The sequence below is a fragment of the Neoarius graeffei genome, chromosome 9, assembly GCF_027579695.1.
Source record: "Neoarius graeffei isolate fNeoGra1 chromosome 9, fNeoGra1.pri, whole genome shotgun sequence".
NCBI lineage: Eukaryota > Metazoa > Chordata > Actinopteri > Siluriformes > Ariidae > Neoarius > Neoarius graeffei.
In genome coordinates, this window is record NC_083577.1 from 3447081 (window position 1) to 3467686 (window position 20606).

At 41.8% G+C, this 20606-nt stretch overlaps 1 protein-coding gene across 10 annotated transcripts in view; it reads right to left on the reverse strand.

Moving 5' to 3' along the window:
- The window catches only part of znf385b (zinc finger protein 385B), a 520848-nt gene that overhangs the window by 25080 nt on the left and 475162 nt on the right, over positions 1–20606 (reverse strand). For all 10 annotated transcript variants that reach the window (XM_060928955.1, XM_060928957.1, XM_060928953.1 and 7 more), the window contains one exon: positions 10336–10519. In XM_060928955.1, the coding sequence (XP_060784938.1) occupies positions 10336–10519 (184 nt within the window). The remainder of the gene's footprint in view (positions 1–10335; positions 10520–20606) is intronic.

Genomic DNA, 20606 nt, shown 5'->3' on the forward strand with positions numbered 1-20606 from the left:
GTTATTTTTTCCTGCTTCACCATGACCCAATTCAAGATACTACGTCATGCATCACATGGTGGGCTTTCCCTGTTCACGCAAGGCATTGTGGGATACAAATTTGAAACAGGAGAGAAAAATGGAGGATGTGAGTGTGCGAATGAAACGTGAAAGACTGACTACAGTAATGGAAAGAAAACGAGAAGAAAAGACGTTATGTTATATATGAAGGAAAGGAAACGCAGGACCAAACTAATAAATATGGGCGCTCAGCGAGCACCTCGGTGTGATCAGCTGTTCGTTTAGCGACAGAATGATGGAACTGTCAGTGCACGCTCAAAGGGAAACCTGTAGATGGCAGTAATGCAGCACTGTGGATGCCAGCTGCTGTAAAACCCAAAAGAACCCGGCACGGTGGTGTAGTGGTTAGCACTGTCACCTCACAGCAAGAAGGTTCTGGGTTTGAGCCCAGCAGCTGATGGGGGCCTTTCTGTGTGGAGTTTGCATGTTCTCCCTGTGTCCGCGTGGGTTTCCTCTGGGTGCTCCAGTTTCCCCCACAATCCAAAGACATGCAGTAGGTTAACATGTGACGGCCTGGGACTGAAGCGCCCAAGAGTGGCAGCGCACACGTACGCAGAGGCTTTGCCCTCCTATGATGAATTAAATTTCGTGTGCAGTGACAATAAAAGCTATTCTTCTTAAGAAGAAGGTAAACCTGCGCATGCGCACACGGACTTCCTCTGTCTGCTTGACTGCGCAAAGCGAGCGATTTCATGCACATTATTTGCTTTAATCCCCTCAAATTAAATAACTTCCCAGCCACAGAATGGCCTGATATTTTGTGAGATATTACAGAAATAAACAGATATCACAATCACCACATTTCAGACGGAACTAAATTTCACCGATTTTATGAAATCGAAAGGCCGTCTAGCTTTAATGTTTACATTCAAACTGTCCATAGACACGCTGAAGTGGTGCAAGCCAGCTTGCTAGTGTGATGTTAGCAGGAAATGCGAGCGAAGATTATTAGAGTTAAAATGGTGGTGTACAGTATGTATTTCCTCTGTCGCATATACGCTCAATAAAGCCTGGGCTTCACTGTCGGTCCATTTGTCTGTTTTTTCCCTCCATTATTTAACATCATTATTAAGAGATGTTGTTTACACAATTCACATTTTACACAAATTGTTAAAACTGCTGGTTGACGGTGCTGCATTGGCTCGTGTTCAACCAACGTACACTTAGGTCACTCATGGTTCTGGGAGATTACCTACCCTGAGGTAGGAGCTAAAAAAAAGGCCCTCAAAACAGCATTCTAAGAACCATGACCGTTCTCAGTACGGACACAGGACAAAGGGGGAACTTCCTCTGACAGTTTTAACAATGATGAAAAAGTTCCTCCGGTCCGAAAGCGCCTATTATGCACATCCCTGTGCTTCAACATGTCCTGATCGTGGATGTAATATTGCCCGCTTATGTGGGACAACTGATGCACAACCAGTTTCTACACAGGGCTAGTGTTAAACAAATTCCTCTTGCCATATGGTTTAGGACGAGCTTTAGACTCACAAAAGACAGGTGAGGGTGAGCGAGAGAGATCCCAGTGATTCATTTTTAACCCATCAGCTCTGGATTTGTCAGCAGGGATGTGCGGTGTTGTGTTGTACTGCCTTGTATGGGGTTGTGTAAGGCTCCTTGGGGGTGTTGCTTGCTCTAGTTTCTATTTCAGAGTTATTGCTGCAGCAGTGCAGGAGATTTTCTTTCTTTTTCTCTCCTGATGATGAAATGGCTTTCAGATCTGGACTCGTCTCAAGTGATGTGACGATGCCCCCATAACAAACCCCATGAAAGTACTCTCACGGTGATACATTCTGCCCAGCATGATGGCCAAGACCTTCTTTCATCTTTCAGTGTGTGTGATCTGATGCGAGATGGTGTACTTTCTGACTGACATGACCCTGAACCTCCCAGTATGAATTCTTCTAATAAAGGACTGTTGTTTGCTGGTTTCTTGGAACATTAAGGCAAGTCAGCTTGCTCTGGACAGCCAGTCGAAAGTTTTTGAACACCCTGTTATTAACAGCTTTAAAGTGCCATTCCACCATTGGATGTATTCTTTGGCATAAAATACAATATATTTTATGACAACATGACTAGACAGAGAAATCTTTTAGCTTCAAAATGATATATCAAACATAATTTTTTGACAACGACAAGTATATTAATTTTGCGACCAAAGTCACCTACCCTTTTAATTTCCGCGCGGTAGTGAAACGTGATGTCATCGGCAGGTTCCCCTTCTTGTGTACCACGTGTCGGTCTATTTTTAGACCAGGAAACCCCCAAAGTGAGAGAGTCATTTCTCCTCGTATATGGGGGCCAAAAAAATTGCGAAAAATTTTGAATTAATCTTTCAGTTAGCTAGATTTATTGGTATTAGCTAGATTTATTGGTATTATTTTTATCGCGTTCTATCCGCCATTGCTGATAATATGTGCCACGTCACACGTCACGTGGTACACAAGAAGGGGAACCTGCCGATGACATCAAGCGCGGAAATTAAAAGGGTAGGTGACTTTGGTCGCAAAATTAATATACTTGTCGTTGTCAAAAAATTATGTTTGATATATCATTTTGAAGCTAAAAGATTTCTCTGTCTAGTGATACCATTTATATATGTTGTCAAAATATACTGTATTTTATGCCAAAGAATACATCCAATGGTGGAATGGCACTTTAAGAAATGGGTTCAAGTGCAATACTCTTAAAATTAGAAAATGTAAATCCAAAACATGAATTGTGAAACGTTTGTGACTTTTTCACTCAAAAAGGCGAATCTGGATCACTCGATTTAAACACATGGAGCATAAAACATGCATTTCACCTGCCAGTGAAAAGTTGCAAGAGTTATTTTTTTTGTTATAGGAAGGGAATTGTTTCTTTTATCAAATGTTATTCCAAGACACTGAAATGCGTGTGAATCAAACTCAACCATCACAAAACTCCAACGAGATCCAAAAATATCTTTCTTTCAGTTGATTCTGCAACACAAAGAGAAAGGTGTCCTTTGGATAACTAACGATTCTTGGCTTCCAAAAAGGAAAACATCCTCTGAAATGAAATGCTCTTATTTTCTTTTTTAATTTTAAAAAGCGAGCTTGAGATTCAGGAGACTTGCCCTTGAAAAACGAAGCCTTGTCTTTCACTAAAGGTTCCAGATAGAACCTCTTCAGAAAGATATACCTCTAATCCATCCAAAGACCCCCTGACGCATCAGATTTTGTCTCAGACTACACAGCATGTTTTCTCCTGCTCTTTAACTTTGGAAGCTTCCATTCAGAGGGGATCGATCAGAGCTGCTACTGTTGTCATTGATGTGCTACTATGGTCTTAGGTCAAACATTTAGGATATTTAACGAAGCCAACATAAAATGAGCATGAAACAGAACGCAAACTATGAATCAAGTCGCATGGGATCCAGTGTGCATATTCCGTGTGTGAAAATTTTTCATTCACACAGAGTATGCGCAATAAGTCTGACGCAAAGTTTTTATATTTCGCATTCTATTTCATCCTCATTTCCGCATCGCGATTTCGTATCATATCCGGTGTCTAAAGGCCTTTATTCTTATTTCTTAACAACGTCAAATTATATTTATCTACCTTTCAACATGTCATAAAATACAGCAAGATTAGTATACAAATGGTCTGCGAAACATCATGAGCAATAGATTGCACGAATTAGCTGTATAATGTTACACTATGTATTTAGTGCTCGGAATATTTGTCTATATCCAAAGCAGCCTAAGGTGTGGTCTAAACCGAAAAGGTTTAAACACCACATGAATCCTTCCACTCTTGCCCTGAAACACAATCTACCAAACTTAGTTGATTCAATTTCCTAAAATAAAAAGAAACTACTTGCCTAATCTAAACCACCGTGACCCTGACCAGGCAATTACGATGTGAATGCCTTACACAGCATGTAAATACATGTATTCATGTAAATTAATCTTTTTTTTTTCCAGCGAGCTTCATACCGTATATGAAAGCATGCTTACACCAGCATGAAAGTAAAAGCCTTCCATTAGAATTCAATTCCATTCCATTCCATGGATTTAGCAGACGCTCTTATCCAAAGCAACGCACAACGAGTGCAAAAGTCAGGTACACGAAGTGCTGAACTTCTTGACAAGAACGTTGAACAAGTGACAGCAAAACCGAGTGTAATATTCTGTTGAAATACCAACAGCCAAGGGAACAAAACATCCGTACAAAGTATAAATAGAGAACTCAAAACAGCTAACCCCAGGCTATACAGAACACAGCTTGGGTTGGTCAAGACTGATACGCAGTTACAGAGTGGGCAGGGAGGAAGGGGAGGGGTGTGGCCTGAAGAGGCAAGTCTTCAGTCTGCGCTTGAAGGTGGTCAAGGAGTTGGCAGTTCTGACCTCAATGGGAAGGTCATTCCACCAACGAGGAACCAAGACAGACAGCAGTCTTGAGTGGGCTGGGCAGGAGCGGAGAGGAGGAGGGGCCAGGTGAATAGTAGTCGCAGAGAGTAGAGCTCTAGCTGGTGTGTAGGGGTGGAACAGACTCTGGAGGTATGCTGGCCCTAACCCCTTGAGAGCCTGGTAATCTAGCACCAATGTTTTAAATTTGATGTGAGCTGCAACGGGTAGCCAGTGCAGGTTGGCAAGCAGAGGGGTGACATGGGAAGAACGAGGGAGGTTGTAGACCAGGCGAGCTACAGTGTTCTGGATGAGCTGCAGGGATCTGATGGTAGAAGCTAGAAGGCCAGCAAGGAGAGAGTTACAGTAGTCCAAGTGGGAGAGGATCAGTGCTTAGACCAAGAGCTGAGTAGAGCTGGTGGTGAGGAAAGGGCGGATCCTTTGGATATTGTAGAGGAGGAACCTACACATTTGGGTCACTTCCATGTGTTCAAGCTTCTTCTTGCATCCTGATGCTCATCGATAGTTTCAACCAGATATCCTGTGAACTTCTCTGGCTTTTACATCCTAACGTGGATGTAAAGTGGAAGACAAATGGAGAGTGGGTCTATAGAGCCTTTAGAGCAGCAATAAATTACCTACCAAACACCAACAACCATAAACACTTTTGACACAGTGCTGAGTTGTTGACAGGTTGTTCATGACAGTCACCTGACAGGTTGTTCATAATGTATAGAACATTTGTCGACTATTTGTTGACTAAGGAGTCAAACGTAGCCTAGACAAATAATAAAGTCATATCATTTCATACAGCAACAGTGAAGTAAGCTAGCCCTCTGACGACCGTCATGCATTTTTTTTTTCTGGAAATGAGACCACAGCTGCGTTTGTAACTTGCGCTTCCATTTAAAAGTTAATCCATTAAGATACAATATTTGAAATGAACTTAATAACCAAAGACTTTCTAGGCAAGTCGCCAGTTTGTTAGGTAAGCCTACTATACAGGTCACTTCGTATCCAATTATCCCATCTGCTGCTATACACAGTTTATCTGACACATACCTGAAGCTGTAACAATGTCACGGTGCATCTCAGAATAACAACTTGAAGAAAAGGACGCACCTTTCAGAGACGGCTTCATCTACAGACAGCACAGCGCTATGCCATGCTTTAAGAGGTTACATAAAGAGAAAGTTCTTGTGGAAACGGCTGGAGCTATTTGCATGATTCTGTCCCTTCAGGTTTTCTGTATGAAGTATCCTAAAGGTCTGAGATGAAGCACAGTAGCAACATCAGGCCTTTGGGAGAGAGCTGGAGCTTGGTGTTAAGAAGCTGCTATGACAGCGAGGACCCACGGGCCATCTGTGAACCAGCATGATGTTCATTTGGCCTGATTCGTGCCGAGATGCTGCATAGTAATGAGTAATAAAAAGGTACAGCATCCCAATCTGTCTGCGGATGAATAAGCGAGACTTCTGAAGGGCGGGCGGAGATCTCATTTTTGCATTCTTTGAATCAGACTATGAATCAACCACATGCCATCATGCTAAATGGGATGTCACGAATGGCTTATTACCAACAGGCTCTATGGCAATCAGTGGAAAGGTATCATTTTGGTTGCTGGTATGTGGTTTGGGATGAAAACTTGAAAAACTTGAGTGGCTGCTAAATCCTTAGCGAGCGAATAAACAGAGCTTCCGAAAAATACAATGTATGACAAGTGATAAGTGACAGGGAGTCATGTTCAGACACTTCACCGAGGTACATTCAGAGATCTACCTGAGCACAAGCTTCAGAACCTTGAAGTTTGAAATCTGACTGTCTAGTCACACTTCTGTGCATTAAATTTGCTCTTGGAAAACAAACTTTTGAGCCAAATGAGCCATTTGGAACAACATACAGTATAGGCTGCATTCAGTCACATGACTTTTGCTTGCGAGTTTACTTCCGGTGAATGAAGTGGTGGTGACCAATTTGGCTCCTTTTATGTAAAGAGCGAGTGAAACTGTCTCCAACTATTTTAGCAGTTTAGAGGCCAATGTACGGTCAAGATACCTTCAGAAAGTTGCTCTTTGCGATGGGATTAGATCCTTACACGCTAGTAAAGAAGGATTTTTCCTACAATTTGGAAAATTATCCATCCATTGAGTTCCCTGAGATTTCAAACTACCTGGTGTTGCAGACATCATTCTACATGGATACACAGGTGAAAACCTGGAAGAGCATGGAGGAGAACAACTGTTTATATGTGGCTGGGTTAAAGATCTGGGGATCAGGACACTACAAGATAAATCCTGTATTGTTTTTACCCGGGTAAGGAGGAATTTCTGGGCTTTTTGTACGCGTTTTTGCGATGGCTGCTAGGACGTTACAAGAATTAGTATCGGGTGAAAACAAACCACAGCCACTTGACTCTCAATCCTCCTGCTCTTCTCTCCAGATAAATCATTCACAAAGATCCACAGAAACCCCTTTAAAGTCCTGGGGATTGGTGAAACAGGACAGAGAAGTTATCACAGCTCTCTGTGACTGCACAGCCGGGGAAGCAGTTTCGTGCCGTTCACTCGTGAGCTCTGCTTTTGTGTTTCCGTGGATCGTCTCGATGATCTTATCTCTCTAGTTCAGTGTAGGAGCCCAAGCTACATCATCGTCCCTGTAAAGATCACTCGGACATCCTGATAAAGTGAGAACATACAGTACGCGTTAGTTTAGTTTACAATATGGCGACCGCGATCCAATAGCAAACAAAAACACATGAGGACTTGAGCGTCTCCTGAACTTCAAAGCATCACAAAATAACGGAAAATGGTGAGAAAAGTGATTTGTGAATCCAAACTAAATCTATCAGAGGAGTTTATAAGCCTTTCATGAAGTGATCACTGCAAACTCGAGCGTTCTTCGACTCGGCTCCCTTTGACTGCAGTGAAAGGTTTAAGAGCCACCTTTCTTGTCTTCTTTTAGTAAAATCCTTTGCTCTTTCACCCTTTATCACTTAACAGGGAACCCAGAAGAAACTTTTAGCAGTTTCACAGTTTGATTGATTCGAACAGCGCAAAACAACGCAAGCGTCTGGCATTTTAATGACTAGTGAGGCGCCCCAGTGATAGTAGCACTTTGTGAACAGTGAGCTCAGCTGACCACCACTTCATGTCTTGCATATCTAATGAGGTGGATGTGATGTCAGATGCAACCCACCTTTTGCGACTCGATTGAAAGAAAATCATGGCATCCGATCTGTTGACGGTATCACAGAGCCCTGTTTGAAGCAGGATACATCATCTCCTTACAGAAAACCTTCAGATTATATGGACATTCTGCCATACAAGTCCCTGTGAATTAGCTGCTACTATACAAGACACAACAATGTATTAGAAAGAGCGCTGTGCATCTGGCTCTGTTGCCAGAGCTAATATCCTCCGCACCTTCTGACCAATCAGAATCAAGACTATAAGTTAGATTTATTGTGCCCCAGAAAAGATTATTGATGGCCCAAATTTTCCAGTTTCATCTGGCCTACATACCAGCGTCAAATGCCAGCAATCAATTCATGCAGATCTCAAACCGTATCACAGGCATATGGGGCAGAACATGCAGCTGTGTCACATCTGTCCAAATCTGTACTTGCATTAGATCTGGTTGGTTACATTCACGGCATTTTTGGCCAAGATTCCAAATGTGGCTAATTATATGAGCTGTTTTTACACTGAGAAATATCAGTGCAGGAGCTACAGTACCTAGTGCATTTCCACTGTCGTTTATGTCATAGCCACGGAGAGGAGCATGTGCACCTGTACAAGTGAAGCTGAGCTCCTCTAATAATAATAAGCTAATATACACTCACTGGCCACTTTATTAGGTACACCTAACCACTTGCTGTTTTCTGCAGTTCTGTAATCAGCCGATCCCTCGACAGCAGCACGATGCATCAAATCACGCAGATACAAATCAAGAGCTTCAGTTAATGTTCACGATGTTCAAACATCAGAATGGGAAACGCTGTGATCTCACAGTGAAGTGTGACTTTCTTTCTCTCACTGTGGTATGGGTGTTGGTTTGATCCAGATGAGTATGAGGTTTGAGTATTTCAGAAGCTGCTGATCTCCTGGGGTTTTCACACACAGCAGTCTCTAGAGTTTACACAGAATGGTGCGGAAAACAAAAAACACTGAGTGAGTGAGCGAGCGAAAGTTCTGTGGGTGGAAAGTAAACAAATGCCTTGTTGATAAGAGAGGGTCAGAGGGAAATGGACAGGAAGGATATAATAACTCATATAATCACTCTTTACAACCATGGTGAGCAGAAAAGCATCTCAGCATGCAACAGCAGAAGAACACATTGGGTTCCACTCCTGCAGCCAAGAACAGGGAGCTTAGAACCAACAACACGTTCCTATTAAAGTGGCCGGGAGTGTAGTTTTCATGCAGTTTTATTGAGAAATGTTTTCACTTCCTTTCATGTTCACTGGGAAGCCAAGGCCAAAAGGTTAGAGAAGCAGCTTTGGGACCAAAAGGTTACTGGTTCAATTCTCTGGACCAGCAGGAATGGCTAAAGTGCCCTTGAGCAAGGTACCGAACCCCTAACTGCTTCCCAGGCTGCTCTGGGTATGTTGTATACGTTGCTCTGGATAAGTGCATCTGCTAAATGCCTGTAATGTAATGTAATGTAATGTAATATTTGCTCATTAAACAAAGACATGTTCATTTTGATAGTTTATTGCATCATGGATCTTTGCCAGAAAAAAATGAAAAGATCTTCTGATATGATTCTGATGCCAAAAATGAAAAACAATAAGTGCTAAATTAAGCCCTGAGGACAGAAACAGATGCATCAGAAACTAGTTTTAATCACACTTCCATTATATCATTGTTGAGAACTTTGTAATAACACATAAATTTAACAGAACTGTTCCTACGTTGTTGGCACCACGAGACCCCTCCCCCACTTCCAAAAGCTCAAATTAACCACCATTTACACCCACAGCCATAAAAATGAAGTGTGAATATTTCACATCCCTCCGCATGTCTGCTCCCAGAAGCTGATTTACTGTTCTTTTATAAACTTTATTTCTAACAGCACCTTCAAAGTAGTGATGAATATCTGCGTCAGTGTATAAATACACCAAGTCTATGGTTCGTTCATAATTTTTTTTTTTAATGTTCATCTTATTTTCAGTTTTAGGAAGATGTGTGTGTGTGTGTGTGTGTGTGTGTGTGTGTGTGTGTGTGTGTGGTTAACTATATCAATAAATTTGCAGAAGTTACCAAGCATCATTATATAACTGTAATAATTCCTGGTTAAGCTCTGTTTAAGCCAAGCCACGCAAAGCCAATGAACCAAATCAAGTTTATGGAAGAAGTCCTAAGAAAATGGCTTAAACGACAAGACGGGGAAAAAAAACAAAAACATTTAAGAAGCAGCTTATTCCAATTGAACAAGAAGAATTTTTCTTAATAAGCGCGAATAAAATGCTAACTGTGTCTACAGAGGTGAAATAAGCGCTCAGTGATGCTTTAAGCTGCATGCAAACAAGACCTCTGGGTTTTCTCTGGTTTCTTCCCATCTACCAAAAAAAAAATAAGGTGGTAGGTGGACTGGTGATGCCAGATTGTGCCAAGATGTGCGTGGGTGTGTGAATGTTTTTGTCATTTAGAATAGTCTTACCCATTCACGTTTTGGTGAAACTTTATGAAACATGTGGATGGAAACATACCGATTCATTGAAAACACAGTGTACAAATATACAGCAAGGGAAGAAGTAGTCAATCCAAGAACACACACACACACACACACACACACACACACACACACACACACACACACACACACACACACACAGCATGCAGGATTACAGACAGTGAGGACAGGAAGAGAACAGGTGATGAGAACAAAGGTTGAGATTAACCTGATTGGTCAGAAGTGCTGTCAGTGACCATAACCGAGGAGGCGGGGGCAGGGGACGGACCAGTGCTGATTGGCTTGGTGCTGCTGTCTGAGCCAGCTCCGCCTTTCTGCTTAGTTTTCGTGGACTCTTGAGCTTTGAGCTTCTTGGCATGTTTACTCCCTTTGTAGTGCGCCTCAGCTTGGCTCTACAAAGGAGAACAAATGAACCGTGCAAATGAGGCTCATTTTCAACAACTGGCATCATGGATGTCTCACACACACACACACACACACACACACACACACACACAAAACCTGGGATGAAATGCAAGGATCTAAGCTTAAGATTCACCCTAAAACCACTGACACCGATTGTGATGGAGATTATACTCAAATGAATATCAGACTTGGGAAAATACAGGCGTTTGTATTTGTATTATAATTGAATATGACAAGGACAGTTGGGATGTTGAAGTGTTTTCTTTGCATGTCCCAGCTTGTTAGGAATCTGCAGTCAGAGCGCAGGGTCAGTTATGATACAGCGCCTCTGGAGCAGGTGGGTTAAGAGTCTTGCTCCAGGGTCCAACGGTGGTAGCTTGCTGGTGCTTGAACTCATGACATTCTAATCAGTAGCTCAGAGAACCAAAACCGTGACATAAATCTCTGTCACTTGCAAGGAAATCGACAAATTGTCATACATCACGGATCTGAGTGGCATAGTTAAATAATATTGGCTGGCTTTTTTTGTATGGTCTATCAGATGCATTCCATTCAGCTAGCACGATACTGATCGAGTCGAAGACAAGTAGCTGAATGGAATATATCCATGATGAAAAAAAGCCAGCCAATATTATTATTATAATTATTATTATTATTATTATTATTATAATACGTACACATTCCTTTCAGGTGTTCAACGCGTCTTTCTCTTTCAAAATTCTCTCAAAATCTAACGTATTTTTTAACGAAGCAAACCCGGCTGCATGTTTGTTTACAAATTGTCACGGTCGCTCACTCGCTAGCGCAGAAGTTTTCCGTCTCTGATGTGTGACGTCATGTTGTCTTGACAACCGTGCAATATCGTAAACCATATTCAACGCTCATTCTCCATTGGGTAGAGTGACATAGCGATATGCTAACAATATTGCATGCTATCAAACCAAATGAATGAAACCCGCTAGAAGGGAATAGAACACGTGCTTTTATTCCATCGAAAAAGTGTCCTGCATAGATAATAATTCCCGATATTTCACTCCGATGACGTCACTCCCAGCGTTTTCTTGCTAACTTGTCAAAATGGTGAACTGGTTCAAAATTAAAATTCTTTTGATTCACTTGCATATTTTTTGTGGATGTGCCCATATAATATAAAGAACATTACACGGTGGTGCGAAGATATGAAGTTTATCTTCTTGTGTTGAAAATATTTCACTCGAAGATAAACTTCATATTTTCACGCAACTGTGTAATATCCTCGATGTATGCATACACTGTTTTGCTATGTAGATCTAAATAATTTTTCTCTCTCTATAATCCTATAATCAGAGATGAGAGACATGTGGACAAATGAATCTGATCCCAAAGTGAAAAGAACAGATTAAACAGACATGAATAATCTACAGTCACTCAGAGGGAGCCTTCTGAGCTCATATCAGAGTCTGGCTCACTTTCAGCTGGGAAAATGAGCACTTATAAAGGATTAGAAACCTTTTGAGTTTCAGTCTGCTTGGTTTTACACGGCTCACTTTCTCGTTTTCACCAGATCAAAGTCGCTAAGTCTCTGAGGACTTCAAATGCCGGCTCTCTTCGTCGCTTCTTTTAACTACACGGCTCGGAGATTTCTCACGGTGTTCGGACAAACCCTAAGAGAGTCTCGTTTCCTTTACAGAGTATCTGAAGAGTCTGTGTAATTAACCTCACCGTCCTCAGAGTGCTACCTCACAATTTGTCATTCTGGGACTATTCTTATCCGCATTATACAAGTCTGCAGTTTTATAATCCACCATAATCAGCATTTTATCCCCAAGTTTCTCCGTGAGAGACGGAACGAGCATATTTCTCACTCTATGACCTGTCAGAGGCTACAAAGCTGCAAAACTGCGAGAAACCCCTGTCAAGAGCTGATAAATTGGGGCCATTATGAGAATAATGCAGCAACTCGGCCCACATTATCTTTCATTGCTTTTCCCCTACATTTACAACACTCTGCAGTGTAATAAAAGACAAACTGTGTTTATTTCAGATAGGACACGGATGTGCTTCGACTGAAAGATGCATAACTTTTGCAGTCAATGCACACAAATCACTGAGTCAAAACAAGTCAAGACAAACATTTGAGATGACCGAGCATGCTGCTGATGCAACCGCAGACTAAACACCACCACCACAATGACTGACCGAGTATTCCTCCTCTTCTTCAATTCCAGACTTTAAACCCGTATTCATCACAGAGATTCAGTGGATCAGTTAATGAAAGCTTAGAATTGATTTTATAACTAAATCTAAGGAAAAAAATTGGTGGTTGGTGGTGTGTGCGTGTTATTCCTGTCAGACGTTAGCAGCCGCGTGTCACACGAATGTCACAGGCGGACACTGTTATTGCTAGCTTGAACACACCTTCAAATTCAATGTTTTTTCTATATTTTTATTAATTAAAAGACACTTCATCATGTTTTAAGTAATGATGGATATCATTTCTCTTTACTTAGTTGAGTGGTTCTTGACTTAATATGGATCACTACAGTTGTGGTGTTCCATCCATCCATCCATCCATCCATCCATCCATCCATCCATAACCGCTTATCCTGTGCAGGGTCGCGGGCGGGCTGGATCCTATCCCAGCTGACTATGGGTGAGAGGCGGGGTTCACCCTGGACAAGTCACCAGGTCATCACAGGGCGACACACAGAGAGACACAAGGCCATCCATATATATATATATATATATATATATATATATATATATATATATATATATATATATATATATATCAGGGCTTTGAACCAGAATTTTTTTCCTATTGGTTCGTTCCGAACAGAAACGGAATTTTAACGTTTCCGGTTTTGGGTTCCACCATTAAATAGACGTTCCCGAACCGGTTAGAACAAAAAAATTTCGTTCCCGGAACGGTTAATTACGTTTCCTGCCAGCTGTTTAACAAATGGCTATAAAATTATGTCTCTGTCTCATCCAGCTTAAGCCAAATGTAGGCTAATTCTATTACAACCTTCATTAAATAAGACAAGAAATAATTCAAAACAATTATTATTTCAAATGTTGGCGATTTGGATTCTCAGTATGTCTTCCCATCTACACAAACAGAAAAAGTGCCAAAAATGAAAGATAATTCGTTTAGTGTGTTACCAAAGGCTAGTCAGGCCCTATGCATTGATAGGCTAACAGAGGTTAACGTCATTTAATGTTCGCGAGCCTCTCATTAACGTGGACAAATATATTGATATCGTGTTTGAAATTGACGTTTTTGAATAACGATAGACTGCAATATTTACCTCTTATTTAAGATGTGGAGACGTGATAGTAGTCCACCCTCCCGCGCTCTCCATTCAGTCAGCGAACGTCACACAGGAAGTGAACCCCAGCGGGTCATAGAAACTTGCGCAGGAGAAGAATGACTTTTTTATTTGTAGGCTACGGAAACTTTGAGGAACAAAATAAAAACCGGTATTAACCGGTTACCATTATTTTTAATAAGCGTTTCTGTTCCGGAACATAAAAAATAATAAAGTTTCTGGTTTTGTTTCTGTTCCATGTGAAATAGAAAAAGTTCCCGGTTTTCGTTTTTGTTCCTTGAACCAGTTCAAAGCCCTGATATATATATATATATATATATATATATATATATATATATATATATATATATATATATGGATAAGAAATCGCAATGCTGTGTTTGCTTTTTCTTTCAGTACTTTATTACAAAAGCAGACACATTTAATAAAATGACAGTTTAATCAACTGAAACTTGTACAAAAACTTTAAGTTAGCATTTTAAATGCTGACTGCAACATTTGCAAAACTTTTACAAAGGTACTTAAAATGTCTGACACACGGACTTTTTGTAGTTCTAAATCGAGCGTTAGGCCTAGTTCGGATGAAATTACACTATTAAAATGATCACTGAATGATTTGTTTTTCTGAATCTTTACTATTTTGTTGTTCGCTAGAATACCATTTTGCGATTTCACACTTAAGCAAATGTTTGAAAACTCCGGATCTCCTTCCTTCATGGTGGCTGCCATTTTTTTTGTGCCGCACGGCGCATGCGCAGAGCTGATTCAGTTCAGAGTGCACGCGCGCTCGGCGGAGGCAGTAGTGTGTCAGGGCCGTCGGAGGGAACAGAAGCAGAGATAACGCTTATTTTGTCTCCGGTAAACCAGTCTTCTCTCGTTCAATTACGTGCTGGCATCAAAAGACACCGTTGGTTGTAAATGAACCCAAACTGAGTGGTTGGAGTGTATTTTCATACACAAATGGAGAAATGTTGGCTGAGTGTGTAATTGTGTCGCCCCACTGCAGACCGTTGTCGTTGTTAATTCATAGCATGCTCAGCTGCGCGAATGTGTCATGCACCGAAAATAAGAGATTTACAAGCCAGGAACGCCTCATGATGCAATACGCAAGAAAAGAAAGAAGATTTACTGCCATTTTACTTTGTATTTGAGTAAAGTGAATAAATAAATGGTCTGTGGAAAATACATTTAATCCTGGGAACTGCGAGCACAGGAGTTTATTTTGTGTTTACTCCCCCCGGCTGGCTACTTATTTGTCATGGCTGGCTAGTATGAGCCTTAGTGGAAAGCCCTGGGAATGCGGAAATGTCAAGTTCGATTTTAGATTTACGAACCCGAAAAAAAATGTCGAAAAACCGGCGTTAAAAAAAAAAAATTCAACCGCACAAACAGCACTCACCCGGCCGGTGGACCGGAAACAGAACATTTTTTAATAATGGCCCAACCATTCACACTCACATTCACACCTCCGGTCAATAGATGGCCCTTTTCCACTACCCTTTTTCAGCTCACTTCAGCCCGACACGGCTCGCGTTTCGACTACCTCAGAGCGGCGCGACTCAGCTCGTTTCAGCCCTGCTTAGCACCCAAAACTCGCACGGTTTTGGAGTGGGGCTGAAGCAAGCCAAACCGAGCTGAGTGAGGCTGGGGGCGTGAGGAGACACTCCCCTGTGCACTGATTGGTGAGGAGGAGTGTCCTCACATGCCCACACACGCCCCGCGAGCACGCTGGGATCTGTAAACACCGTAAACCCGGAAGAAGGAGAATTACGAATTACGAGAATTTCTGAAGCCTTATGCGCCTCGCCTCATCTATACGCTCTTGCCAGTATCTGTTGGCGTTGTTGGTGACAACAAGCCACAGCACCAAGACCAGCAACACTAACGACTCCATGTCCTCCATGTTTATTGTTTACTATCCGGGTCGTGAGACTACCGCTTAAAAGATCACTGATGTCACTGTTTGCACCGCCTAACGACATCACGTGACGTCCACCCACTTTCACTAACTCCACCCAATGTGTCCACCCACTTCCAGCCAGCACGGTTCAGCGCGGTTGTAGTCGAAATGCAACTCCAACAGCCCCGCTCAGCCCGACTCAGCCCAACTCAGCACGGCACGGCTCAGCCCGACTCAGCCGCGTTGGTAGTGGAAAAGCGGCATTAGAGTCACCAGTTAACCTAACCTGCATGTCTTTGGACTGTGGGGGAAACCGGAGCACCCGGAGGAAACCCACACGGACACGGGGAGAACATGCAAACTCCGCACAGAAAGGCCCTCGCCGGCCCCGGGGCTCAAACCCAGAACCTTCTTGCTGTGAGGCGACAGTGCTAACCACTACACCACCATGCCGCCCGTTGTGGTGTTGAATAGGGCTATTTACTATATTTTTATTTATTATTTACTGTTTGATCTCAAACACATTAAGAAGGCAAGAAACTCGTCCACTAATGACCTTTTGATGAGACACACATGTTAATTGAAAAGTATTCCAGGTGACTCCCTCATGAAGCTGGTTAAGAGAATGCCAGTAGTGTGCAAAGTGTCATCAAGGGAAACGCGGGATATGCTGAAGAATCATAAATATGAAACATATTTTGTTCAACACTTTTTTGTTTACCACATAATTCTGTACATGTTATTTCAGCGTTTTGACGTCTTCAGCAGGTGGCACAGTGGTGTAGTGGTTAGCGCTGTCGCCTCACAGCAAGAAGGTCCGGGTTCGAGCCCCGGGGCCGGCGAGGGCCTTTCTGTGCGGAGTTTGCATGTTCTCCCCGTGTCCGCGTGGGTTTCCTCCGGGTGCTCCGGTTTCCCCCACAGTCCAAAGACATGCAGGTTAGGTTAACTGGTGACTCTAAATTGAGCGTAGGTGTGAATGTGAGTGTGAATGGTTGTCTGTGTCTATGTGTCAGCCCTGTGATGACCTGGCGACTTGTCCAGGGTGAACCCCGCCCTTCGCCCGTAGTCAGCTGGGATAGGATCCAGCTCGCCCGTGACCCTGTAGAACAGGATAAAGCGGCTAGAGATGATGAGATGAGACGTCTTTAGTATCGTTCTACGATGTCGAAAATGCTGAAAAACCTACGAACTAGTTGGGGTGAACAAACTTTTGACTGGTACTGAATGTGATAACTGGTACTTTCACTGTTGGCTCCTCAAAACAAAACAACAAGAGCTTCTTTTCTCACTCCCCATTTTCAGACATTAATATTCGGTGATAATGAGAAATCCAACGTATTCGCAGGTGAAATGTGAGATGTTGGTGTAGATGTCAGACTCAAAGTCCCATAATGCAATGCAATTATCTGACAAAGTTGCATCGAGTTACTCCAGAGACTTGACTTGGCCAATTAGCAAATCTGCGAGATCTGTGAAAGGAGCATGCTGGCATTGACGGCGGTATTAGCATGAAAGGTGAAACTTGGGAAGTTGATATGTTTGAGTAGAGCGTACAGATGAGGAGGTGACAAGCTTGACAGACTAAAGTGCTGCTGCATCACAGTTTTACGCTGGAACTGAAAAAAGCACCAATTCCCACTAGAGCCAGGATCAGCAGGGAACGAAATGGCGCAGTGGGGGATGAAAAGGAAGGAAACCGTTAACTAAAGCGAAATAAATTTCAACTCAGAATTTTAACACAAAATAAATCTGAAGCACTGCAAAAACTAGCCACCCTAATATAAGGAAAAACATAATAAATTTGAGAACATTTAGACTATAATCAAGTGAAATAATCTGCCAGTGCAGTACGATAATTACACTTGGTAAGACATCTTAGAATAAGTTGGTTGCAATCTAGAACTAGGTTTAATAATCTCAAACTTGCTGTCTTGTTTTCTTCTAATAAGAAATGCTAGATCGTTTCAACTATTTTCAAGATATTTTCACTTACTAAGATGTAATTTTTTGCAGTGAGATCACATTCATTATAAAGATGAATATGCAAGTCGTTCACTTTGTCTCCACTTCAGCTCCTTCCATTTCCTTATTTGTCAAACCTAAAGTACAACTTCACCAAATCATCGTTATTTCTTCATGCTTGAATTTGTACTTTTATCCACGAGACCCTTTTGCTGTGTCAAAATGTTATTCTTGTATTATTTGGCATAATCACGGTGTAATTCTGTATATTCCCTGCCTGTGTGATGTCATGAGCATGTCATAAATCAGAACCTCAGAACATGCCTTATGCAAATTGTATGTAAATGAGGTGGGCGGGTGCTTGAGTCCACAAAGGAAAAACTGATTCATGAGTTGATTTTCACTCAAATCCTCGCTCATTTCAATGTTGTATGAAAGTTTAATTAGTTAGACAGGAAACAGCTGATATATTATTCCCGGTGCTCAAGTCTTCCCTGATGTCTACGCAGCTTTGATGAATCATTGTTTAATATGGAGCCATGCTGGATTTAGTTTTTGATTGTTCAGCTTTAATCATGAGGCAAAGTGTGAGCGGTCAGCAAACTATTCTGTGTGACACCCAATTTCTATGGAATCAATTTTGTGCCAAAATGTTCATACAATACTTTTGAAATATCAAACAAAAACGACAAATCAAAATACAAAAAAAGAAAAAAAAAGTCAATTTTTTTAGACTGGCAAACAAATTATTCGTGTAATCGTGCAAAATATCAGTCTATTACTCTTCAGAAAACTTTTATTTTTGTTCCGCGTCTTTCTCAGTTTTGTTTGACGTAATTTATTTTGGTTGCGATTCCAGCTTTCTCGTTTGCGCTCCCTGACTTTTTGCTTGCAGTTTTGGCACAAACTTGACGTGTGGGTGGGCTGTCCAGGAATGCATTCCCATTGGCTAACTTGTGTTTGACTGACAGCTCCGCTCAGCCATTCCCTACTCGGATTCTGGCGGACTGTTTTTTTTTTTTTAGATATTTTTTGGGCTTTTTTCACTTTTATTGGATAGGACAGTGTAGAGACAGGAAATGAGCGGGAGAGAGAGACGGGGAGGGATCGGGAAATGACCCCGGGTCGGAACCGAACCCGGGTCCCCGGACCCATGGCACGGCACCTTATCCACCCAAGCCACGACGCCCCCCTCTGGCGGACTGTTTGACGAGTGACCGATCCATTGACGGTAAACAAGGACCGAGTGGACTTCAGTGGCGACTATGATATTGAATTTACACTTTGTTGAATTAATTCAGTATCATAGTCGCCACTGAAGTCCACTCGATCCTTGTTTACCGTCAATGGATCGCTCACTCGTCAAACAGTCCGCCAGAATCCGAGTAGGGAATGGCTGAGCGTAGCTGTCAGTCAAACACAAGTTAGCCAATGGGAATGCATTCCTGGACAGCCCACCCACACATGAAGTTTCTGCCAAAACTGCAAGCAAAAAGTCAGGGAGCGCAAACGAGAAAGCTGGAATCGCAACCAAAATAAATTACGTCAAACAAAACTGAGAAAGACGCGGAACAAAAATAAAAGGTTTCTGAAGAGTAATAGACTGATATTTTGCACGATTACACGAATAATTTGTTTGCCAGTCTAAAAAAATTGACTTTTTTTTTCTTTTTTTTGTATTTTGATTTGTCGTTTTTGTTTGATATTTCAAAAGTATTGTATGAACATTTTGGCACAAAATTGATTCCATAAATTTCCATCTAGTTTCAAAATAAAATAGCGTTCAAATATTCTCAATGGATGATGACACACCATGTCATTCTGAATGGATAGATAATTTTAGAAATGATAAAGTTCGATTCTAATTATATAGCGAAGGACATTGTTACAAAGCAGCTTCACAGATATCTGGATATTGATAAAGATTTATCCCTAATGAGAAAGCCAGAGGCGGAGAATTTATTTTCCGTTCAAAACCGAACAATAAAGAAAGTAAACATCAGTAAATTAACTCAATTTACGTACCGTGACATGATTCTTAAGAGTGAAGACAGTTTGCTGAAAGTTTTCACCACGCAGAGTAAAGCCAGAACCAGCCATAAATAAAGCAGAAGGTTGATGCCTCAAGAATTTGGGACAAAAACAAAAAGCATTAAAAATAAAAGTTCCACCTGAAGGATATGTTCTGTGAAGATAATGGTAACATCCTGGATTTTCTTTCCCGACTGATAATGAATTATAGAATATGCTTTGCAGCAAGGTCTTTATACTGGAGCAGAGGTCCGACTTTAACTCGCCTCACAGCTGTACTCTGTGGACATACTGTTCTATGTGCTTGAAATTCATCCTGTGCGAAAACAACAAAGGTCATAGTTCCACCCCTCTGTATGAGAACGCGCATGGGTCGTTCATATCTTCATCCAAAACCTATGAACCCAAGTCCAAAAAACGTTGGGATGCTGTGCAAAACAAAAACACTCCCGGCCACTTTAATAGGAACGTGTTGTTGGTTCTAAGATCCCTGTTCTTGGCTGCAGGAGTGGAACCCAATGTGTTCTTCTGCTGTTGCATGCTGAGATGCTTTTCTGCTCACCATGGTTGTAAAGAGTGATTATAAGCTTGACCCAATCTGTCCATTTCCCTCTGACCCTCTCTTATCAGCAAGGCGTTTGTTTCCACCCACAGAACTGTCGCTCACTCACTCAGTGTTTTTTGTTTTCTGCACCATTCTGTGTAAACTCTAGAGACTGTTGTGTGTGAAAACCCCAGGAGATCAGCAGCTTCTGAAATACTCAAACCAGTCCATCTGGATCAAACCAACACCCATACCACAGTGAGAGAAAGAAAGTCACACTTCACTGTGAGATCACAGTTTTTCCCGTTCTGATGTTTGAACATTAA